Consider the following 25,292-nt stretch of genomic DNA (forward strand, 5'->3'; position numbering starts at 1 on the left):
TGTAAGCACCTAAGTTTATCAAGTTACATTTCTAAAAAGTTTGCTAGAAGTAGAGAAAATAGTTTATTGGTAGTAAAATTAGAAGTAGTCTAATAGTATGGAAATATCATTTATGTTTGGATTTGTTTCTTTAGAGCCAGTGAAAGAAAATCTGAAATCAAGATCTTTTAGACCTTTTCTTTATCTTAAGGACACAGCTGAGGTAGGTTAAATTTGTCCACTTAACAATTACTTGGAAGAAATTCAGATTAACACTAACAATTTTACATATACTTCTATAAATCCCAAATTCAAATGTATTTTAGGATTCAAAAACATAAAATTTTAAAGTGATTTCATCTTTGATATTACTAAAACTTTATGTACAGAGAAAATGCAGAAAATATATTATTTGCCTGACAGTCCATACAGCAGAAATTATTTATCGAATATGATAAGGAAGAACAGTTATCATAAAGTCAGTTAAAACAGGACATCATAAAAAAACTATGCATGCATAACAAATATTTCATTTTAATTTAAAATACGAAAATATGTATCCATTTGTAATCTTCTCATGTGTATCCAAGACCATTTTTTTTTGAGCATGCTATGGTTATTTAAAGTATATAATTACAGTAATAATTACCATAAACAGGTTTGGGACCAACAATACTGACTCTTTTTTTTTTTTACTGAAGTATAATTGAAGTATTGTACTATAATATGCAATGTTACATTAGCTTTAGGTGTACAACATAGTGGTTTGACAACATGTTTTATTTAGGTTCATGTTTAATAAAAATCTTTCAAGATATATATATATATTGTATATATATATACTATATATATATATACAATATATATATTGTAACATCACAAGTTTACTCATAATAATAAGCTTATTAGCAGGGTGCCTGGGTGGTTCAGTGGGTTAAGCATCTGCCTTTGGCTCAGGTCAGGATCTCAAGGTCCTGAGATGAAGCCCTGTATGGAGTTCCCTGCTCAGTGGGAAGTCTGCTTCTCCCTGTCCCTCTGACCCTCCTCCCCACTTATGCTTTCTCTCTCTGTCTCAAATAAATAAATACAATCTTTAAATAATAATTATTATAATAAATTTATTAGCATCTTTTAGAAAACATGCAACATTTTAATTTAAAAAATAAATTGAAATATTAATTTGACTTTTAAAAAATTAAATAATACAGGAAAGCTAATAAGAACACAAAGCACCTCCATCCCATATTTGTTGTTCTAATTTCCCCTTTTCAAAGGTAACCATGTTTAACTTTGCCAGGGGTGAGGTGTGGGGGGTGTAATTCCTCTTATGATTAACTCCATAATTTTAAAAAATGAGCTTCTAGTACTATTTTTTTATTTATCTACTTTAAGTATTATCTACTGAATAATCAGTAAAACATATTTGAATTAACTTATTTATACTACTCTACACTTCTCCCCTTGATTTTCTTCTGAATCTTTGTTTTTTTTTAAGATTTTATTTATTTATTTATTTAAGAGAGAGAGCACAGAGGGAGAGGGAGAGGGAGAAGCAGACTACCCACTGAGCAGGGAGCCTAATGTGGGGCTTGATCCCAGGACTCTGGGATCATAACCTGAGCTGGAGGTAGATGCTTAACAGATCAAGCCACCCAGGTGCCCCTCCTTCTGGATCTTTGATAGTTACTTTTTTGCTTTCTCTATTGTTCACTTTTGTACTGATAAATAAAATATCTAAATATTTTTCTTTTATATTAACTTCAGTCACTAACTCCTGATTCCCCTTTACATAAGATGAAGATTTTAGCTGTCCTATCCTTTGTAATCCCGCTCTCCTCCACAGCTTTGTCCTGAAGTCAAGTATATCTTTGACATTGTTTTGAGGTCAATTTTGCAACTCTGATTAAGCCGTCATGTTTTGTCTATAGCTTAATTCTATAAGTCAAAACTACAAACAGTATCTATGCTGTTATGATATTGCAAATAATCATTCGTTGTAGAATAAAGTAATGTGCTAGGATTACGATTCTTCTCAATGGGTAAAATGTAAAAACAAAGACTCTTTTATCTTATTCTCCATCAGTTACTCAAAAACTAATGCCATTTGTCAGTCTACATCATATTGAGAACTTGACTGTCCTGTACACTTCTGTATTTTTTCCTGAATATTCTAGTTGCCTTCCTTTTTTTTCTTGTGGAGAATGGTAATAATAGCAAACATTTATGTAGTACTTAAAGTACCTGTATAGTATAAACATACACCTATACATGGATGGGTGTATATGTATGTGTATGTATAATTTACATCCCCAACGACTCAATGAAGTAAGTACTATATTTATTCCTATTTTATAGATGAGAAAAAAGAGGTACAAAGAAGATGAGTAATTTGGCTGAGTTCAATTATAAATAACAGAGCTAGGAAGAACCTAACAGTCTGATACATGTTCTTTACCTCTAAGATAGGCAGCCTCTGAAAAAGAAACGTAACTTTCTCATTGTGTGTGGATACAGAGACACCTTATTTGTTCTCTCTATTAAGTAGAACCCATTCCAATCTTCTTGGAGGAATTGTTCATTGGAGCTCAGTGACTTTTTGTTCTAAATTTGACCCATTATTTTTAAGCCTGTGCTGCAGTTATCACTGGGTCATTCCATTCCTGGTTTAGTTGCCAAATTCTAGTACTCCATGTCTTCTTATTTCTTGGATTTCATCTTTATTTTTTCTAGAATATGTCTTCAAGAAACTTCTCTAAGGATGGTACACAGATGCCTGGACATATATTTATTTTTTCTGTATATATGATTGATAGTTTAGCTAAGTAGAATTATATGTATAAAATCATTTTTTCCCCTAAACTTTGATGACATTGCCCCATTGTCCTATGCCATTCAATGCTGCTAATGAAAAGTTCTCAGTCTTTTGTAAGTGATCTTACTTTTTTCCTCTGGAAACTTTTAGGATCTTCCCTTTATCAATGTTGTTTTGAAATGTTTTGAGGATATGTCTGAGTGTTGTAATTTTACTTCAATTCATTCTGCTCAGTGTTCAACAGACCACTTTAAAGTCAAATGTCTTTCTTTAGGTCTTAAAAAAATGTTTCTGTTATTTTCTTCCCCATTTCCTTTCCACTATTTTCTCTGTTCTTTAATGGTCAGGTATTAGATTTCTTGGATTGATCCTCTATATTACTATTCTCTATTTTTTGTCTCTGAAAAGTTGTTCTTTATTCTGGTCCTTTTACTTCATTTTGGTTCAGTAATGACACTTTAAATTTCTTTCTTGTTCTTAGTTTTTTTTTTCTTCTCATAGTTTCCTGTTATATTCGTTCTCAACATTTTATGAAGATATTAGGGTTCATTTTCTGAAGTCATTTTCTGTTTCTTGAATTATCTCTTTTCTGGTGTTGGTGTTCCTTTTTTTAAAATCATGATAGTTGTTTTTGAAATTATTGATTTTTATCATACCTGATAAATCTTCATTTGTTCATATTTAAGAATCAAGATATGGGTAATCTTTCTATGAAACTGCCATTAATTTTATAAATAAACATCTCTGCAGAATTGAGAACCAACTTTTCTGTGTATACATCAGCATTCTCATCCAGCTAGCTTAACTTTAGCATAAGAGGGTGGAGATCAGGTAATCTGACTGGTAGTCTGTCCTTCAGAAGAGAGTTTCACTCTGGGAACCAAACTCACATTAGCAGGAAGTTTATTAGTGGAAGAGCACTAATTTATCCTGGGGTTAATTAAATACAGTTTCCTACGGCTTTGCATGTGGGATAGGATAAGTGGGAAATAAAGGAAGTGACAACTGGTTCAGAAATTCCATTGAATATCAGTTAACCTGCTTCTTTACAACTTTTGTTTCCCTTCTCCCCCTAAATATCTGCCAAGTCTAAGTTTAGAGTTTCATCAGAAACTGTAATTATTTTAATAGCTCCAAGATTTAAAATATAATTGATAAATTCAATAACCACTATTGATAAAACTACAGAAAATACTTGATTAATATGATGAAGAATATCAGCATAATTTTAACAAGTATACCTATATAAAAACCAATAACCAATTTCATAATTAATGATAATACATTAGTCTATGGCATGGCAAGAGTGACACATATCACCATTATTATTTATAAATAATATTGTATTGTTCCCATACAAGTATTGAACAGATACTTGATTGGAAAAGATAATGGAAGCAGTAAAAGCTCTGGAGAATTCTGATGCAGTATGGCTGAGTAAGCCCCTATTATACCAGCCTGTCTCATACAATGACTATAAACTCTGGACAAGAAACTCAGAAAACACACACACACACACACACACACACACACACACATTACCTGAAGACCCCAGAGAGTGAACAAAAGCAGGTGAAAAAAAAAAAAAACATAGAAACTTGTAGTAACTTGACTTGCATGGGGCAAAGTTGCTATTTTTATGACTTTTGGCTTGAAGGGTGGATGAAGTTGGCACTTAATGGGTCATCTGAAACTCCAACAGAAAACTGATATATTTTTTCTGGAGAGAAGAACCAGAGAGCAATGTTCAAGGCAACCCAAGCTTCCAGAAAGTGAAGGGAGGGGACTAATAGAAGAGAACTGAAGATGACAGCCAAGTCTCTCACTAACCCCTGAACCATGCATGTTTAGGGAGACTGCAAGTAGCCCAGCTAAGGATACAACTGAACTGAAATTTGAGCTGCTGCTCCAGAGACAGAGTATATTTTGAACCTGACCAAGTCAATTGTTAATATAAAAACATCAATAATCTTTATAGGGATATAGCAGATTCATTAAAGTCTCCCTCTATATTAGAGCCAATCTGGAATCCTAACCCTGGAAAAGTTAGATCACTTTTTCCAGTTCTCCCCCTTCATTCAGAAGTATTCTGCTGTAGCTACTCTATGTATGAGTAATGTTTCTGTTTAAACAAAGAGAGTTTTTTTTTTTTGCTCAGTATTTGAACTTTAGATTTTCCCTGCATTTGGACAAATAAATTTTGCATGTGAATATAATGAGGACAAAGAAAATAAAAGTTAGCAAAAAGTGTGAACACAGTCCAATTTTTAAATTCTTGTAGATTTGTTTCCTCCTCTACAAAGTGTTATTAACATCCCTATCATAGGGATTTTTTTGAGGATTAAATAAACATTATATTTGGAAGCATTTAAAGAACTAGACATATCATACTTAGATATGCCAAATGTGAATAATCAAATTTAAATTACTTATCAATATACACAGAAATAATTCCTAAGATAGTTTTCGTTTTCTCCTGATGTTCAGGTGAAGAATCCTAAACTTTTGCATGATCTATATTCACAGACTAAACAAGCATGTAGAAGAACACTGGGTCCTACAACCATTTATCCTGCACCCAAGATTCAATCCAGTGCTTACAAGAAGGAAAAAGACTCTACTTTATTTGCAGGTATATGTATATTATGTATTTATTTTGAAAGAGTTATGAGGCCTTTCTTTGACTAAATGCCTCCTCAAACTGAATTGCTTATTGCAAGAGAGAGGTGAAGGACTCTCACCCACATGTCACTTCACACATAGATGAACAGAGTATCCACCACCATCACTACCTCATTAGAGTCATGAAGAGGTTTCACAGAACATATAGTGCACAGAAACAAATTTCCTCATAATGTTTCAGGGCTCCAGCTCCCTCACTAGCTTGCTCAGGCAGCTGAATGCCTGAATTCGTAACATACGGTAATATCTGGATTCACCTATTAATTTCTAAGGGGAGAATTTAACAATATCCAGATAAACAGAGTGTCCAAAGATTTCCTTCTATTATTTTTGAACTAGTATCCAGCCTGGATTAAGTGTCCTGATTCAAAGATGAGTAGATGGAAAAACAAGAACATGAGACTTCTTAAATATCCTGTAGCAAATAAAGGAGATACTTTAAAAGATAGCTAATGGTCACAGTCTGACAGAAATTGTACCCCACGAAACAGGAAAAAATTTAGACAATAACTGTTTTATAAGCTCAAGAGATTAAAGAAAATAAGGATTCTGTGAAACAAGATTCAAAGATATAAAAGGTAATTGTCAAAAATGAAATGCTGCTGTCAGTGCTGAAAATATTTTTAGGGTAATGGGTAATGATAAAGCACAACCTAAATTATATCAAACGTAACGAAGAGTAGAATAAACATCCAAATCAAAGATCCGAAGGGCAGATTTAGGAAAATCACGCAGAATGCAATGTAAAGGAACAGAACTATGACTGGTTAAGAGAAGACAATACATTGAGGGAACAAAACTGGTATCCAACCCTGAGATAACCGGTGTTTGGAAGAGAGACCAGAACAAATTGAATGAACTTGCTGAAAAAGAGCATAGGGAAGCTATCTTGGAATAATAGAAACACTCAATATCTTGATTTTGTTGATGCTTCCATTAGTGTATATATATTTGTCAGAATTCACCAAACTATACATGTAAAATTTGTACATTTAGTTGCATGCAAATTTTACTTCAGTAAGTTAAAAAGAAAGCAAAAGATTAATTCTGCAAAATTCTAAAACACCAGAAATAAAATAATCTAAGGGTGCCTGGCTGGCTCAGTCAGTTGGATGTCCGACTCTTGGTTTTGGCTTAGATCCTGATCTCAGGGTCATAGGGTTGAGCCCTGTGTCAGGCTCCGCCCTCAGCACAGAGTCTGCTTGAAGTTCTCTCTCTCTCCCTCTGCCCCTCCCCCTGCTTGCACTCTTGCACTCTCTCTCTAAATAAATAAATATTGGGAAGCAGTGCACTAGAACACGAACTGAGAGCAAGAGAAAAGTTGAATTTACTGCTAATAGCATATGTGTCTAGGAACACTTCTAAGAAAGTAGGAAAATGCTGGAGGGCCTGCCAGGCATATTTGAAAGAGTTCAACCCTAGACACTTCCTTCATGCCAGGTGGCAAGGTCAGTTTGATCTCTGCTAACTAACATCCCTCTTTACCAATAGTGTTTAACCATCTGAGGCTTCCTATTGTCTAATAATGACTACATGTTGGAAAGATTTGAAAATTTAAGAATGTCTTTCTTCCACAAAAATCTCCAAGGCCAGTTTTATTCTTGATGTGTCTTAGCCAGACATCAGATCTTTGACCTCAGTCTTTTCCAGTTCTGTCTTGTTCACTTAATAAACTCTTACTTAAAAAAAAAAAAAATGTCTTACTAAGTAGCTATATAGATTAAGCACTATGCCAGGTGCTTTCTATTGTTTTTTACATTGTAAAATATTTTCTGTAAGGTATTTTCTGAATTCCATGATATATGTGTGGATTTTATGAAAATATTTTATAATTTCAGCTCAAACTGGAGAAAACCCTGAGGAATCATTTGATTTGGCTGGTCGCTTAGAAGATTATATGAATAAAAGGTATTTATTTTAACATTTTCATATTTTATTGTGTTCATTGATATTTCTAACAGGAAGAGTTCTGCCCTTTATTTTTTAGTAGACCAGAATGAATTTATTTGGGTACATTATTACCATTAGGCCTGTACTATGATCCGGTGACTGGTCTAAGAGTGTGCTACTAGTCAGCATCACATTCATACCTTGAACTCATGCTCTATCTGCTTCAAGTTCATAGACAAATGGAAAAAAGACATAGAAAAATGAATGGAGAGAATACAATTGTGTTTTTCTAGTAAACACATTTGATTAGACTACCATATGGATGTAAGAAAAGTAGCTCTGTAGTTTCATATAAAGTTCTGATCTTTCTTATTAGATCCTGAAACTAAGTAAAATCATGTTAACCTAGTATGTTTTAAACTTTGGAGCAATCATATACAACCTCTCTAAGTTTATCTCAGTCCTTCTGTTTCTTTCTAAGATGATATCTGGGGAAGCGAATGAGATACCCATTAGACTTTGGGATGTTGAGGAAAAGGTACTTCAGTAAGCATCTTGGTCAATGCCCTTGTACTCTACTGGTCTCATTTCTAGGTATTCTGTGGCTGTGGACATCTGTGGTTCATGAATATATGGTCTATTCTCTCAGAACTTGGTTAGGGTCCATTCTCAACTCTCATTACTGTGGGAGAACACTCTGAGCCTCTGTCACAACCTTATCTGTCCATCAGTCATGCCAGGCCTCTGATATGGGCTAACTCACCCCGGAAATAGCAGCCAACTTGGTAAGACTAAACTCAGTGTCCATGTCCTATGTGAACCAAAGGAAATCTGGGATGAAAACTACATCGTCTTTCTGCCTGTAACCATACCATACTGTTGCATTCTGTTAACAAAGCTGAAGCCAACCTATGTTGTTAGGAAGCTGCCCTTGCAAAGCTCTTTTTACCCCAGAATCTCAACAAAGAATGTGACAAATATCTCTCTACCCCTGGTATTCTCCTCACCCTGCATAATATATCTCCTCCACACTCAAGAGCCAAAGAGGGATATATATTATTGTATAGCTTCCACCTCAGCTTGGATTTGAGGGAAGTGTTGGCAGTGACTTTGAGGGATTGATAGACAGACAAGAAGTGACTAACTGAAATCAACCCTATCATTATTTATGCTGAACTTGTGCTCATTTTCAGAAGAAAATCTCCCCCACAGACAGGTGATTTTAGCAAAGAAGAAAACAAAACCATCAGAAATGATCAATTAAGTGAATATTGTTCCATAAGAAAGAAAAATTTGCTCCCCTTGTGCTTTGAGGATGAATTGAAAAAGCCAAATGCCAAGATAATCAACATTAGTCCAGCAAAGACAGTAACTTCTCATATGGTAATGGTAATAATATCTACTGTAGTTCAGTAAATATGTGTATAATTACTCTTTATAGGAATCTTATATTCTAATGACTGGAATCTTTGATAAATTCTTTTTACTTTTTTGAGGAACCTTGGGGGGCTTTAGCGCATACCTTTGGCCCAGGGCATGATCCTGGAGACCCAGGATCGAGTCCCACGTCGGGCTCCCTGCATGGAGCCTGCTTCTCCCTCTGCCTGTGTCTCTGCCTCTGTGTGTGTGTGTGTGTGTGTGTGTGTGTGGTGTGTGTGTGTGTGTGTGTGTGTCTTTCATGGATAAATAAATAAATAAATAAATAAAATCTTTTAAAAAATTCTTTTTACTTTTTCAATTTCACATTGCAAAGTGACAACACTTCGATTCTTAATGCTCTTTTTAGAACTGCCACCCCAAAAGTGGGGATTCCTTTGCATCAGCTGAAAGTTTTGTGTTTTTCTTTATGAAGAAGGCTTATAAAATTTTCTTGATTATAAAAGAAATATAAAACAAAAATGGCATTTTTAAAAATGACTGCATTATGTTTCACCTTTCTAACAATCTATTTTAGCTTTTTGAACCAGAAAATACATGCATTTAAGGCTATTTGGTAGCTCACAGAGTCTCTAGGAAGACTAAGACAATCTGGCTTGAAAGCTATACAGTTAGGAGTCACCCAGTTACAACCCCAGACTGCTCCACCAGGACCCATGCTTTGTTATGGAGTTTGTGACTTTGATTCTGGTTAGGAGATGCTTTTTTTTTTTTTTTTAAAGGTTTTATTTATTTATTCATGAGAGACATAGAGAGGAAGGAAAAGACAACAGAGAAAGAAGTAGGCTCCCTGTGGGAAGCCTGATGTGGGACTCAATCCCAGGACCCCGGGATCATGACCTGAGTCAAAGGCAGACGCTCAACCACTGAGCCACCCAGGCATCCCAAGAGATACTATTTTTAAGACTTTTGCCACTGCTGCCCTTCAAAGCAGGTATACCTGCTACCATTCTCACTAGAGTAGCTTTCATAATGCCCACCTTTTCCTAGTGTTTGATTTCTCTGAACAGAAGACTATCTCAGGTGTATCTGATTGGCAGATCCTAGGTCACATGCCTATGTTCTAATCTCAAGGGAGGCTTAGAAAGCTAGTCTTTGCCTCTATGTAAAAGTACATAGATTTGTAAGGTGGGAAATTCCCAGAGGTATTGGACAGACCAAAAATAGGACAAATCTCCACTACTGTGGCTAAATGGGTAAAACTGACATCCCAGTGGATTGTAAAATTAGATTTTCATCATCTTTTTAGTATTTGTAGACAATAATATACCTTTCTCACTAAGTATACTGATGTACAACTGGATGATACTGGTTTCTTACTTCATTAGTTATATTTCTAAAGGAAAGGTAGCAATCATTGACTTAAAGTTTGCTAAGTAAATACTGGTAATATGTATATTTGACCAGTTTCTTTGGAATTAATCTTTTTGCCCTACAATGGAAATATGGGAAGGAGTTTAGTGAATAGGCCAAATATACAAATTTTGCTACTGCTGTGACAAAATAGTCTATTTTTAAGTCAATCTATTACTTTGGGTATTTCATTCCACAAATATATATTGAGGCTTTTTATGTGCTAAGTAAGGGTTGGAGTACAAGAATAAATATAATGTTGTAAAGATATTTTTATATTCTTAGAAGTATTTATTAGAATATCCAGCCTTTGTAATTTTGGCTTATAATTAATTATGTCTCTTAAGATCTTTGACTCAAGATTCATTTTTTTTGGTATGCTTCTTATTTCTGAGTGTGGGACCTAAGAAATGCCAGAACTATGTTCCGTCCCACCAACTATCCTATTTTTCCAATGACAACATTCACACATCTAAGAAGTGTATTTATTTTGTCATATCTCACTTTATTCAAAAAGGGTTTTTGTAGGCCAGAAATTCAGATTTTACCCCTAACATTTTGACAGAATATTAAGAGAAGGAAGTATGTCACATACAAGTACATGTTTTTTTGTTTGAATACCATTATTGCTCATATTAAAAACTTCTTAGTAGTCATTTTTAGAATATCTTATTTTATTTTCATGTTTAAAAATATAGGTAGCCGCCTTGACTCACTGGACTGGTGACTAAGTACTCTTTTCTTTAATCCACAGGAACAAAATGACACAAATCCCATAATTTTCCATGAGACTGGATATGTACAAATGTTACTTTTGACAAAAAATAGACTTCCTCTCTATCCCATGGAAAAGGAAAACATTTACCCACATAAAAGACCAGATTTTGTTTTAGAAAGAAATTGTGAAATCCTCAAATCTTTAATTAGTGATCAATGTATTATTCCTTCCAAACCTAAAAGAATTATGCCTACTGCATGGAAAAGAGATATACGAGCACTAGCTTTTAAAGTGGGCCATAGAGTTGTAGAGGGTAAACTAAAGAAGGAAACGAGTAAGCAGACATTTGAAAACATATCCTGGAGCAAACTCTATGATTTCTCACAGACTTTTTCCAGCCTAACAAAAAAATTTGTGGGCTTCTTTGATAAAACTGTTATTCAAGAAATGAGTGCCAGACATGGCAACTTGGAAAGAATGTTTTCTACAGTAAAACCAATTAGCAAATTCAGTGCCTTACCTGTCAAATATGGCTCAAAGCCTTTAAAAACTATACTCGAAGTTCATAAATTAAGTAATATAACACCACTGGATGATTTGTTAAAATAGTCAAATGAAAATTAGACACCTCAGAAAATATTGTTTATACAGCAATATTTAGTAACAAAAATCAAATAATGACGTTCAAAGATCATAGAAGAAATTCTTACCAAAATAATGTGCAAATGGATGCTATAAGAAAGCAAAGCATAGACACTGGAATTACAAGTCAACAGTCATCTGTTCAAGAAAAGCCAACATTTTTAGTAAATAAAAGTACAAAATTAGGAAACATTTATCAACAAGAAGTAGTTCATGAATTTTTATGATCTCAATTAGATTCCTCAATCATCAGCATTTCTACAGTAGTCTGATTTGGGACCAAGAATGGCACAGACTGTTTCTGGAAATTTGCTGTTAGAAGCCAAATAACATCAATAACTCTTGCTTAATAATTGAGTATCAAATAAGACAAATGTACCATTAACTTGATGCATGTGGAACTAATCGTGTATCAGCATTTTGGATAATCACTGGAAAATAGTCTTACATTAGCATTTCACGCAATTAAAAAGACTGTAAATTTTAAAATAGTTTTTTGTTAGTAGACATTGGAACTTCCTTGCTATATAATGCCTTTTCCAAGTATAACTTTGACTTTTTTCAAAATTATTAAATAATTTAAAAGAATAGCTTAAATAAGCTAAAAAATCTGATACCAAGTCCTATAAAGTATTGAACATTACATATATTATTATATTGCTGTTTTACTGTTTCTAATTAACCCAAACAGTATAAAGGCAGAATTCAAATTAGAAAAGAATTGTATTTCAAAAGTTTATTTTTAATCCATTTGTTTTAAAGAATTTTTAAAAATCTGAACTGTTAGTATGTAAGGAGAAGTAGGTTTAATTAGAAACATTTCTGTTAGGGGAAGGCTGTAGGGGCCTTTGGAAACTTCCGAAGATGAAGACATAAATTTGTTCAGGTTCCTGTTTCTACTTCAGGGTGGAGGGTTTTTTTTTTGTTTTTTTTTGTTTGTTTGTTTGTTTTTTGTTTTGTTTTTACCATGTGCCAAGGCTGCTCTTGGGCACCTCTTCCCAATGAGAGTCAGGTTTTGGCTCTAAAACAGAATGACAAGGGGAAAACGGGAGTGGGGGAGGGGTTAGGAAAGAGGGGAGCAACTGGGAACTCTGTAAATGAGAGAAGAGCAAGAGCAAAAGGCTTTAAGATAAAATGACTGGGCTCAGGTACAGAGGAGATAGAGAAGGAGTATACAGGCTTTCCTGGCTCTTCAACTTTTTTCTGATTACTGGAGGAGAACCAGCATCAGCACTCAAAGTTATGAAGTCATCTTTCTCTTTTCCAACAAATAGGGATTGATCCTCTTGTTCTTTAGTCTTGCTGTCATCCAGTCTCTTCACCCCCCACTCCTGCCCCATCCCCCTTTTCTCTCCTCCCAGGCTCACTGCAAAGCAAAACAGTTTCACTAACTACCCTGCTGGCTTAGAAGATAAAATGCAAACTCTTTTTAATCACTAACAATCAAAATAACAAGAAATAGAAAACATACCTATTTCTATCATAAGTAATGATGGTAATTTTTCCTGATACCCAGTGTAGGATAATGAAATGTGGATCTTGGATATGGGCATATATGAGTAAACATGGGGAAAGAATATAAACTGTCTGAGCCTCAGGTTACTGTTAGCCACCCCCTACTCCCAGATGGGACAACAATACCTTATTACGGTATTATTATTTTCATTTTTAAAAAGATTCTATCTATTTATCCACGAGAAACATACAGAGAGAGGCAGAGACACAAGCAGAGGGAGAAGCAGGCTCCCCTTAGGGAGCCAAATGCAGAACTCACTCCAGAACCCCAGGATCACGACCTGAGCCAAAGGCAGATGCTCAACCACTGAGCCACCCAGGTGCCCCCAGTATACTATTTTCAGTGTTAAAAGTAATGTGCAGTACCTGAGTACTTGAGTGTAGTAAACATTCATTAAAAATTCCCTTCCTATTTTCACTCTTTCCTGTGCTCTTAATATAACATCTTAAAAGATGCTCCCAGAAGTTATGCTTCAGTCTTTTTGAAGTTAAATGCTGGACCTAACTATAGTATTCGAATTTTAGCTCAAAGGAGACACAAATTAGAACTAAGGATTTTTGTATTCGTTATTTTTTGAACTTTCTGCTGTAACTTGTGAGCTTTATCTTTTAGGAAGGCATTAAATCAACTTAAAAATTCAATTTGGCTGAGAATTCACTAAAACAGCTGGATAGCTGGGAGCAGTGGATTCTGGGAAGGTACTGACCTAAACTCTGCACCTTTCTCTTCTACTCTCAGCTTCCATCTGTCATCTTTTAAGCCAAATAGCTGCTGAGGTCATCAAGCAGTGGGGTGCAAGAATAGACAGGGTTCCTAATTTGATGCTGAGATCTGTGTATGGCCCTGGAGACCAGACTCTGAATCACAAGGCATTGATGGAGGTTCTGCTGTCCTGAGACCAGCTGGCCATGGGGAGCTGTGGATTACCCAAGAGAAAGATTGTCTTTGGTCCTATGTGTTTCTGGTCTCACTGGCCCCAAGAGGCCAAAAGGAACCACTAAACCTCTGAGAAAACTGAGTAGTCAGAGGTCTATGAATTTTCCCTCAGATGCCTCACCAGGGGATTGTGGTCTGCTTGCTTCTATAGCACCACTGCATAGTGGGCAAGACTTTACCTTAACAGTACTGTAGTCACTAGATATTGCCAGAAACAGACCTGCGCTTCCCCGAGCCAACTTAGAAAAGTAACAATCCATCAAAAGGCACCCTGCAGCAGCCAGTGGCCAGCCAGGCAAGACTGTAACAGAGAAAAGAGTAAATTTATGAAAATTGCCCAGAGATCTCATTCAGGGTTGGGGAGGAATACGTAAACAAAGTAATTCTGTAGGATTAGCAGTGAAAAAAATAATTAGAAAAAATTAAATTGTTTCCTGTTACCTAACCCTGCCAAATCCAACTCTTTCGATAACCAGCTGTAAAATAAACAGAATACACAGAAACTGCTAGAGGAGACAAGAAGAAATTTGACAAGAAAAATAATACAAAGATTCAAGTGCAGCACACTATACACACACACACACACACACACTTACACACTCGTTATACTATTTCCTTTAAGATACTGGTTGCATTTGTTATTACCTCCAAGTATAATCTTGATAGAAGAGTTAATGATTGATTGAATAGAGTATTAAGACTTCCAAATAAAAGGGGAAATGGGATTAATATAACAAAACAAAGAAAATGAAAAAGAACAAATATAAGTAAATCCCAAAAATATTGAAATCAACTATCATTATGCTATAATTATACAGATTGAATTTTCCCATTAAAAGATAGAGACTTTCAGACTAAGTTAAAAAATAGCACTTAACTATACACTGTTTACATGTATATTTCTTTTAAAAGATTTTATTTATTTATTTATTCATGAGAGACACAGAGAGAGAGGCAGAGACATAGGTAGAGGGAGAAGCAGGCTCCCTGTGGGGACCTGAAATGGACTCGATCCCAGGACTCCGGGATCATGCCCTGAGCTGAAGGCAGACGCTCAACTGCTGAGCCACCCAGGCGTCCCTATAGGAAATATAGTTAAAGCAATAAAGAAATCTTGAAAATAAAGGACTGAGGAAAGAGATACCAGACCAGAGAAACAAAAAGAAGTGAGAGTGGCATTATTAAGATCAGATAAATTAAAATTTAGGGTTAGAAACAGTAAATAAGATGAGGACCTTATACTTTATGTAATAATAAAAGCACAAAATATGAAAACAGCATCTTCGGTGCCCTATGTATGTGCCAAAGAAGAAAGAGGCTAATGTATAAAGTAAAAACTACTGGAAATCCCAGGAGAATGTAATAAATATAAAACTATAGTGGAGGACCTCAGTTTGTCTCTTTTAGAGTTAAACAGGTAAAATAAGCAAAAAGTGTGGATGCAGGGATGCCTGGAGGCTCAGTGGTTGAGCGGCTGCCTTTGGCTCAGGGTGTGGTCCCTGGGTCCTGGGGATGGAGTCCCACATTGGGTTCCCTGCAGGGAGCCTGCTTCTCCCTCTGCCTGTGTTTTTGCCTCTCTCTTTCTGTCTCTCATGAATAAATAAAATCTTTTTTAAAAAGTATGGATACAAAGTAATTATATAATGCAATTAATAAAGTTGATGTAATGAATATAGACCTCTGTTTCTTTGAAACAGAGAGAAAAGATTTGGGGATTTGTTCATAGAAAATTGATTATATTGTGGCTTACATAGAAACACACAATATTTTTTCTTTCTTTCTTTCTTTCTTTCTTTCTTTCTTTCTTTCTTTCTTTCAATTCAAATTCAAGTAGCCAACATATTTTCTTTTTAAATAAAGGTAGGACTTTATAAAAAATAATCCAATAAAGTTAAGAATAAACATAAAGCAAAATCCAATTTATCTACTATTTGAAAATAAAGGATGAAGAAGAAATCAAAACTTGAATTATAAAGTAGAAAATGAAAAGGAAACCATTTCATTTCAGTACCTGTGGCACAACAGCTAAAGCTAGTTCAAAAGAAAAAGCCAAGTTTTCATTCCCCCCCCCCTTTCTCCTGCTCTTCCTCCTCCTTCTCTTTCTTGCTAAAAAAGCATTTAGTGAAAAGGATCCCAGGGTTCTCATCTCAGGAAAATAAAAAAAGCAAAAAATAAGCCACAAGAAATTATGAATAGGAAATTAATACAAAGAAACACTAAAAATACTTAAATAGAAATAAAAATATAGTATAAAGGGATATATTAAAGTAATAGTTATTTTGTGTGTTTGTTTTTAAAATACATAAGCCCTTCTCAAGCCTGATTTAAGGGAAAGGAGCAAAAAAAGTAATATAAAATTATGAATGAGAAAAAAAACATAGAAGAGAGGAAAAGAATCAGAAGAAATATTACATAAAAACTTATGCCAAGGGCAGCCCTGGTGGCCCAGTGGTTTAGCGTCATCTTCAGCCCAGGGCCTGATCCTGGAGACCCTGGATTGAGTCCCACATCAGGCTCCCTGCATGGAGCCTGCTTCTCCCTCTACCTGTGTCTCTGCCTCTCTCTCTCTGTCTGTGTTTCTCATGAATAAATAAATAAAATCTTAAAAAAAAACTTATGCCAAAAAATTTGAAAAATCTAGAAAAAAGTGGGTGATCTCCTATCAAAAAGGACATGATCAAAATTTACCTCTAGGAATGGATATTTGGAATAGACTAATTTCCTAGAAGAGTGACATTCACCAACTAGATGAATTCACAAGCCATTTTTCTTACTTTATTATTGAAGTCAGTGTGGTGGGCAGAATTTCAAAAATGTCTCCCCAAGATTCATGTCCCTTGTTATTCAATCAAACATTAACTTAGATACTGCTGTGAAGTGATTATATAGAAGGATTTAAGGCTACTAACCATCTGACCTTAAAATATGGAGAATATTCTGAATTACTGGTGGACACAATGTAATCATATGATCCCTTGAAAGCAGAAGAATGCAGAAGTCAGACAAATATGGCAGAAGACAAAGTAAAAAAGATGGGTTAGAAATGGAGGTTGAAGAGGTACCTTGGTGGCTCAGTCAGTTGAGCATCTGACTGTTGGTTTTGGCTCAGGTCATGATCTCATGGATAGTGAAATCAAACCCTGCCTCAGGCTCCATGCTCAGCCAGGAGTCTGCTGGAAGATCCTCTCTCCCTCTCTCCCTCCCCCCACTCATGCTCTCTCTCTCTCTCTCTCTCTCTCAAATAAATGTTAAAAAAGAAAAGAAAAAAGAAGTGGAGGTTGGGGACTTCAAATGAGAAGGGCAAAAATTTTGAACACTATTGTTTACAATATTTTGAATTTGTTACAATTACTTCCTCCCTGCCTTTGCCATGCTTCTGCATAGTTGGAATGTATTTCCGGGCTTCATTGACTTGGGCTTGGTCACGATACTTACTTTAACCAATAAAATGATACTTACTTTAACCATAAAATTATGCACATATGACTTGCATAATTTAGCTTTGCTTCCATCTTCCACCATCAGAACAGCATGTCTCAGGAAGTAGTCCCTCTTTGAGCCTGTGTGCCAGTATAAGAATACATTTAGAGCCCAGGCCAGCTAAGCAAAGCCCAGAAGAGCTTCAATCAATCCATGGCCTTTGTGTAACATGATTAAGACATAATATTTTGATGTTGTAAATCACAAAATAATTGGGTTACTTCCACAACAAGAGCAGATTAACGCAATGTAGGAATGTTGAACCCATCTTTGGCCCTCCATCTTGTTCTCCCCTCTGGCATGCAGACGTGACTACTTTATTTTTAAATATTTTTAAAAATATTATTAATTTTAGAGAGAGAGTGAGCATGGGCAGGGGCAAGGGCAGAGGGAGAGGGAGGAGCTGACTCCCTGCTGAGGAGGGAGCCCCACATGGGGCTTGATCCCAGGACCCTGAGATCATGACCTGAGCCAAAGACAAAGATTTAATGGACTGAGCGACCCAGACACCCCCAGATGGCATCACTTTAGATATTTACCCTGTGTCTTCACCACTATGTCCTTCACTCCACAGAAGCTGGGGGTTAAAGTAGTGAGAATGGGCAGTGAATATGGAGCAGAAAATAGCTGCGTAGTACCACTTGGATCATCTGTCTACCAGCCTGATTGCCCTTGTCAGTAAATTACACCAAATAAAACTCTGTAAATTGTACGAAGTGGCTTGCTTTGTTTTTTGGCATTAAAGTAACTTTTAGTCTGGAGGGCACAGTACTGGCCCTCTTTTACCTTCTAACACACTGTCATTTTGGGAACTTAATTTTTTAACTTTTCACAAGGAATTTTATAGTGGGAGGGGGTTTATATTCAAAATCATCTCTATGTTGTTAGCATTTTATGACTGGAATACATTAATCTCATAACAGAACCTCTGATAGATCATACTGGGCAATGGCCTGGCCATAATATGAAAATGGAAATACAATAGAAAATGAAATTTTTATCTCAGTACATCATGGTCTTGGAGTTAATTAATATAAGATTAACCTATAGTTTACAGTCTTCTGGTTGCAAAATTCACAGTATGACCAGCATTTCTAGGAGAATTTAAAAAGGTGCAATCTCATAAAGGTAAGGAGTAGAACTTCTCTGATAGCTACAAACCTCTCCACTTCCCTGATTGACCTTACACTTGATGACTAAGTTCAATAGGTAAGGTCAAGTTAGGGAAAAATACTTATTTCCCTACTTCTCATGTTTCCCTGTGGAGAGTGGGACTTCCCCCACGGTCTCCTGCCCCATCCATTAGTCACTTTTCCCCATTAAGAAGGAATGAGATGCCTCATTATGGGTGGCAGCAATTTGCCAAGTTTCATGACTGGGTATGACTAATCTATTAAAAGACTATAAACACTTAGGAATTGATTATTTTCTTTCCTCTTTGCCCCAGTTTAGAAGAAGCAGCAAGAAATGCAGTGTGTCTGTTGTGCAGACTCAAATGTTCTATTGGGTGGGCAATCCCACAATTGGAGACAGGTAGGCAGAAAACTTACTTTAACCAATAAAATGTGAGCACATATGACTTGCATGATTTAGTTTTGCTTCCATCTTCCACCATCAGAACAGCACATCTCAAAAGATAGTCACTCTTTGAGCCTGTATGCCAGTATGCACTCAAGTCTGGAGTGAAGACAAGGCTGGGACCAGAGTGAGGCAAACGGGGTGCCTAGGTCACAATATACATGAAGTCACTCCCTGTCAGAGCTGTGCAACTGCAGCATCAGCCCTGGGACTGATTCCTTCAATGCCCTGTCTTAGGTGCATCTCTTGCCTCATCTAGTCCCAACCCTGGGTGAGGAGAGCCCATTGACTTAATCCATAGAAATCAACCTTCCAGGGCACAGAGCTGGGTTGTGAGTAAACATGAGAATCAGTCGGAAGATGCTGAGCACACACTATTAATAGTCTTTATGGTAAGAAAAGAATCTGTGGCTTCCGATGAACCCATTTGATCCAGGAGCATTATGTGACTAAGTTAGATTTAAGTATAATTTCAAGACATTGAAAGCCATGACTCTCAGAAATATATGAGTATACATCAAGGATTTTATTCAAACCTTCCATTAATGAGTAAAGAGTGAGATGGTAAAACTGACACAAAAGAAAATATGAAGACAGATTTATATAGTCAAGATAGCCAAATGAATATTAAAGTAATATGCTAATAAATACAAAACTGGTTAATATCTTACAAGGCAATAAATTTATAGCTTTAGAGTTACCTTTCTACCAGAGGGAAATCAACTATATCTCAACAGATAAAATTTATCTGTGCTAGGGACAAGAGTAATTTGCATCACAAGTGATTTTCTTCAAGATAACTTTTCTGTTAGCCAAAGGTGCATACCCTCATAAAAATTAGTTAATACATTAAGAATCCACCTTACAATTCCCTGCACTCCACTAAAAGAATATCCAATAATCACCTTTCTTTTTTCTAATATTGGATACTTTTTTTAAAAGATTTTATTTATTTATTCATGAGAGACACACACAGAGAGAGAGAGAGAGAGAGAGGGGCAGAGGGAGAAGCAGGATCCACACAAGGAGCTTGAGGTGGGACTTGATCCCGGGTCTCCAGGATCACACCTGGGGCCAAAGGCAGGCGCTAAACCACTAAGCCAACCAAGGATCCCTGGATACTTTTGAAAAACATTTCTCCTTCAGCCTGGAAGTCATTCAGATATTTAAAGATATCAGAGACATCTCATTTTTCTCCAAGAGTCAGGTGTTCAGGATTAGTCACAGGTGTGGTATAAGCAGGAGGGTGTTTTATTTCAGTCCCCAAAGGGAAAATCAAAACCAACCATTATAAAGCTGAGGGGATATTATTAAATGCAAATCCTATTTACAGCCTCTTTCCCTCTAAATAAAACCTTCATTATATATGTTCTCTGCCCAAAAAAGAGGTAAGACAGTGCATTTATAGCTATTGCAGTGGGAGGACAAGAAGGAGACAAAGAACTAGTCAAACAAGTAGCCACAGTGCAGATTCTCAAGTGGGAATTTAGTTTGTCCACATAGTTAATTTAATCAACAGTTAATTTGATCCAAACACTATACTCTTGTGAACCAGAATCAAAATATGGGCTGTTTCAGATATCAGTTGTACATGTTTAGTGGCAATAACTGGTAATTGATGCCTCTAAAGACAGTTTCATTCATTCTTTTGTTTCATTTTGTTTTGTTTCCCCTCCCAGCATTCTTACTGTCTTACTCTTTTCCTCCTTTCTTTCACTAATTTGTTTGGGACCTTAGAGGTACAAGGGACCTTGAAAATTTTTTGGGCCAGAGCTGTCCAGTACAATGTTCTGCAGTGATGGAGATGTTCTATATTTGTGCTATTCAATATATAACTGCTAGCCACATGTGGCTATTATACACTTAAAATGTTTCTAGGGCAGGGTTTCTCAAACTCAGTACTATTGACATTTTGGGCTGGATAACTCTTTATTGCTGACAACATTGTTGAGAAAATTCATCCACCATGCTGAGGAGGTCCACACACAGTCATCCTACTTAATGTCAACCTCATTCTCTCAAGCTCTCAATTATCTTCTTAACTTGTGTTGACTTCCTTTCACATATTCATGGTGGCTGTTCCAAACTCTCCCACTCTGCTCAAACTCATGACTCTACCCTGCCCACCAGTTCCAAGAATAGGAGGGAAGCAAAGCCAGCTGCAGCTGTAATATGAGATTACTTCCTCATGTAATCCTGGAGTTTAGTTAAATCTTCCAGTTCACATGTGAGTGACCATACTGATCATCTCTGAATTTCTCTATGCTATGAGAAATTTGAAGTAGAATTACCTGGTTCCTTGGATTTAAAAGAGGCAGCTTAATGTAGGGAAAAAAGCATTGGATAGAGATCCAAGAGGCCAGGCTTCTACAACCAGTTCTGTTAATAATTCATGGCTATTTGGGTAAGACCTTCAACCTGTCAAGCCTCACATTCTCCTCTTGAATAGCAGGGAAAACTTGGATTTTTCCCCAAGATTTTAGATAACCTTTCTAAATATAGACCTTTCAGATTCTTTCTTTACTATTCATCTTCTCATCAAAAAATGTTTATTGAATGATTACTATGTGCCATCTCTGTACGGGTTGCTGGAAATCTAACAGTGATCAGAACAGACTTGACTTATGCCCTTTACGTAGTTTGATAGGGATGTTGACTACCTATCCAATGCTCCACCCTCGGGAAGCTCAACTCTAGGGAAAATAATCATTCTAAGCAAAAAAATTGTAGTACTCTATTCTTAGGTTAACCCACAGGGTACCCAGAGGATGAGGCTATGCCCCCTCCCAGATCACAATTTCTCCCATGCAGCTATGTTGATTGCTTAGTAGAACCAAGGATTATATGCAAAAGATTTAATAATGAGCACTGGATAAGCATTAGCCAATGAAACTTATGGTTGAAGCAGGATGTCACTCCAAACTTACTCCTTTGGTTGCTGGTTTATGGGGAGATCTGGGGGATTCCAGAGGAGGGACTAGGATGACCATGGTCAAGTCTGAGAGAAACCGGGGAAGTTACTGTTTACCACCATTTATAGAAATATACCTATATTCTAACAGAGTGGCTAGACTGGTCAGTCTGGTCAGTGGCTATTGAATATTAACCCTAAGAAGAATTGAGGAGACTATGTGATTTACCAACAACATTGGTCTTTCCAGAGTCATCAGAAGAAACCTGCAGTACCCCAACATTTTTAGAGATGTCTGCTTGGATGGACATATGTATGTAAACCCTCCATGGTAACTTCTTTTGAGTCTACCCAAGTTTCTATCCGGAAGCTTTCTCTCCTGGGCCATCTCATAGTTCTGCCTACTTCTGAGTCCAGATACTTTTGAGTCCAGATTACCTACTTGTATTGATATGTCATCTTAATAAGTAGAGTTCAGGTCCTAGACTACCTCATTAGGCCCACTTGTATTTTCCTTCCTTGGAAATAACTCTAATGAGTTTTTTCTGCCAAGTATGCGGAAACCATGCTTCTGTAATAAAATTATGTGAAGAACTCTTCCTATTCTCTCTCCTTTCCTTCCTTCCTCCCTCCCTTCCTTCCTTCCTTCCTTCCTTCCTTCCTTCCTTCCTTCCTTCCTTCCTTCCTTCCTTCCTTCCTTCCTTCCTACTTTCTTCTCTTTTAACATATTCTTATTGAATGCCTACAATATGCCTTTGTAAGGCACTATCCTTTAGGTACCAAGAATACAGCTGTGAAAAAAATGAAGTCCTCCACTCTTACAGATGTTGACTATGAAGTTAATGAAACTTAAATTCATGCTCCTCACTTGTATGAACTTTTTCTAAGGCCCCAGGAGGGGCCCTAGAAATATGTTCTTCTGCTTTATATATTTTATACATTTTATAAAATTCACAGAAGATATTTTAGCTATCACTGGTTAAGAATGTTGTCTCTTTCTACCTCAATATTTTAACCATCATACTTCCCCTCATATCATTTTCCATTTAAATGATGGAAAATATTTTGAGAATGCTTATTTGGAGAAATTAGCAATATATGGCCTGGTTTAGTAGGATGCATTATAGGTGGTATGCAGTCACTTCTGTATAGAGTTACTTAGCTGTTTTAATGTAGGAATGCCTTCCTAGAATACCTCTACTATCTACTGTCGTACTTTATCTACCATATGACACAAAGTTATAGGCCCAGGGGACATATCATGAAATAAAATGCATCCTACAGTGGCCAGTACCAAAAGTTTGGACTAGACAGGGAGAAACAAGATCTGAAACATATGGGATTGGAAGCTATCTATGAAACCTTTCTCTAATCATCAAATGAACAAAATTATTGGCAATTTTATTGGGGGAATTCAGGTTTCATCAATACTTAGTCAAAACAGGAGTTCTCTCTCATTGGCAAATACTATTTTAATGTGTATACAATTAAAAAGGCACTCTACAGGGATGCACGGGTGGCTCAGTGGTTTAGAGCCTGCTTTGGGCCCAGGGCATGGTCCTGGAGTCCCAGGATTGAATCCCACCTCAGGCTTCCTGCATGGAGCCTGCTTCTCCCTCTGCCTATGTCTTTGTCTCTCTCTCTGTGTGTCTCTCATGAATAAAAAAATAAAATCTTAAAAAAATATATACTTTTTTTTTCAGTTTCAGTGGAAATCATGAAAAATAGAACTTATCAGAATATCTATATGTATAGGGTACATATTTGGAGCAGTACTATAGTGAGTTTGGGTGTGAGGATGCATGCTTTATAAATCACACATATAAGTAATAAAAACAAACCAGTCAAACCATGCTAGAAGAAAGACTGATTTTTTTTGTATTATCTCTATCAAAAATATATTACAAAATTATTGTTACAGAAGCAGTCAAATAAAAAATAAAATAAATAAAAAGAGAAGCAGTCAAATAAGTATGCAACCAAAATATAGATAAAACATATAGAAATATGATAGGCATTTAATTCATAACATGGATTTTCTACTATTTGTCAGCTTTAAAAACTTGTTCTGAATTCTTACATTAAGTAGATATTCATTTTTGTATCTCATTTTACATTCTTAATTTTGCATTTTTTTCTTAAAAAGCATTTACAAAAGCTTCAGATTTTTTTTTTTTTAAAGCTTCAGATTTTATAAAACTTGGGTCTACCTCTGCTCATGAGGCTACTATTTTTACTGGGAAGAGAAAGACAAAAACTAATATAACATGTCAAGAAGTGGAAAAACTATGAGGAAGGATAAGGTATTTGCAATGGAGATGGAAGACATGTACACTGAAAAATACAAAACATCACTGAAAGAAATTGAAAAAGACACAAATCAATGGGAAGACATCCTGTGTGCTTGGATTGGAAGAGTTCATATTGCTAAAATGTCCATACCACCCAAAGCAATCTACAGATTTAATGCAATCTTTATCAAGATTTCATGGCATGTTTTTAAGAAATAGGAAAAATAATCCCAATATTCATATGCAACCACAAAAAACACTGAATAGCCAAAGTAGTATCAAGAAAGTAGAACAATGCTGATGTCTTACACTTCCTGACTTCAAGACATATTTCAAAGCTACAGTAACCAAAATAGTACGATTCTGGTGTAAAAACAGACATAAGCCACCGGAACAAAAAAGAGAGCCCAGAAAGAAAACCATGTATATACAGTCAAATGATTTTCAACGGGTGTGCCAAAGCTAGAAAATGGGGAAAAGATAGTTTCTTCAACAATTGGTGCTAGGAAAAATGAATATCCATATGCAAAAGAGTGAAATTAGACCCTGATATTACACCAGATGAATAAAATCAACTCAAAATGGATTAAAGTCCAGAAACTATAAGATTCTCAGAAGAAAACATAAGAATAAAGCTCCATAACATTGGTCTTGGCAATAATTTCTTGGATATGACACCAAAAGCACAAGCAACAAAAACAAAAATAGACAAGTGGGACTACTTCAAACTAAGAAGCTTCAGCACAGCAAAGAAAACAGTGAAAAGGCAACCTCTGGGATGGATGTATCTGGCAAGAGGTTTATATCCAAAATATATAAGGAACTCCTACTATTCAGTGATAACAAAACAGAACAAAACAAATAATATGATTTAAAAATGGGCCAAAGATTTTAATAGACCTTTCTCCAAAGGAGACATACAAATGGCTAACAAGCATATGAAAAGATGCTTAAAATCAAGGAAATGCAGGTCAGACTCACAACAAGCTACTACCTTACCTGTTAGGATGGTCATTATAAAAAAACAAAATGAGAGGAAAATAATAAATATTGGTGAGGATGAGGAG

The 25,292-nt window shown here is 35.9% G+C and overlaps 2 protein-coding genes and 1 long non-coding RNA gene across 5 annotated transcripts in view; 2 read left to right on the forward strand and 1 right to left on the reverse strand.

Annotated features, from left to right (window-relative positions):
- Window positions 1-11,703, forward strand: part of C5H1orf141 (chromosome 5 C1orf141 homolog) — a 36,130-nt gene extending 24,427 nt beyond the window's left edge. For both annotated transcript variants that reach the window (XM_025428068.3, XM_049110313.1), the window contains 5 exons: window positions 135-202; window positions 5,318-5,423; window positions 7,312-7,381; window positions 8,557-8,746; window positions 10,908-11,703. In XM_025428068.3, the coding sequence (XP_025283853.1) occupies window positions 135-202; window positions 5,318-5,423; window positions 7,312-7,381; window positions 8,557-8,746; window positions 10,908-11,480 (1,007 nt within the window). In that variant the 3' untranslated portion in view covers window positions 11,481-11,703. The remainder of the gene's footprint in view (window positions 1-134; window positions 203-5,317; window positions 5,424-7,311; window positions 7,382-8,556; window positions 8,747-10,907) is intronic.
- The window catches only part of LOC112647198 (uncharacterized), a 34,553-nt gene extending 15,420 nt beyond the window's left edge, over window positions 1-19,133 (reverse strand). The window contains exons 1-3 of one of the 2 annotated variants that reach the window (XR_003128181.3): window positions 18,996-19,133; window positions 17,425-17,525; window positions 12,862-14,266 (exon numbers count right to left, since the gene is read on the reverse strand). This is a non-coding gene — a long non-coding RNA (uncharacterized LOC112647198). Of the gene's footprint in view, window positions 1-12,861; window positions 14,267-17,424; window positions 17,526-18,995 lie in introns of those variants that run through there. The other variant, XR_007410805.1, reaches the window with a different exon arrangement.
- SLC35D1 (solute carrier family 35 member D1) overlaps window positions 19,088-25,292 on the forward strand; it is a 62,339-nt gene continuing 56,134 nt past the window's right edge. The window contains exon 1 of the transcript XR_007410803.1: window positions 19,088-19,415. The gene's annotated coding sequence lies outside the window, so the exon portion shown is untranslated. The remainder of the gene's footprint in view (window positions 19,416-25,292) is intronic.

Source organism: Canis lupus, chromosome 5, assembly GCF_003254725.2.
Source record: "Canis lupus dingo isolate Sandy chromosome 5, ASM325472v2, whole genome shotgun sequence".
NCBI lineage: Eukaryota > Metazoa > Chordata > Mammalia > Carnivora > Canidae > Canis > Canis lupus.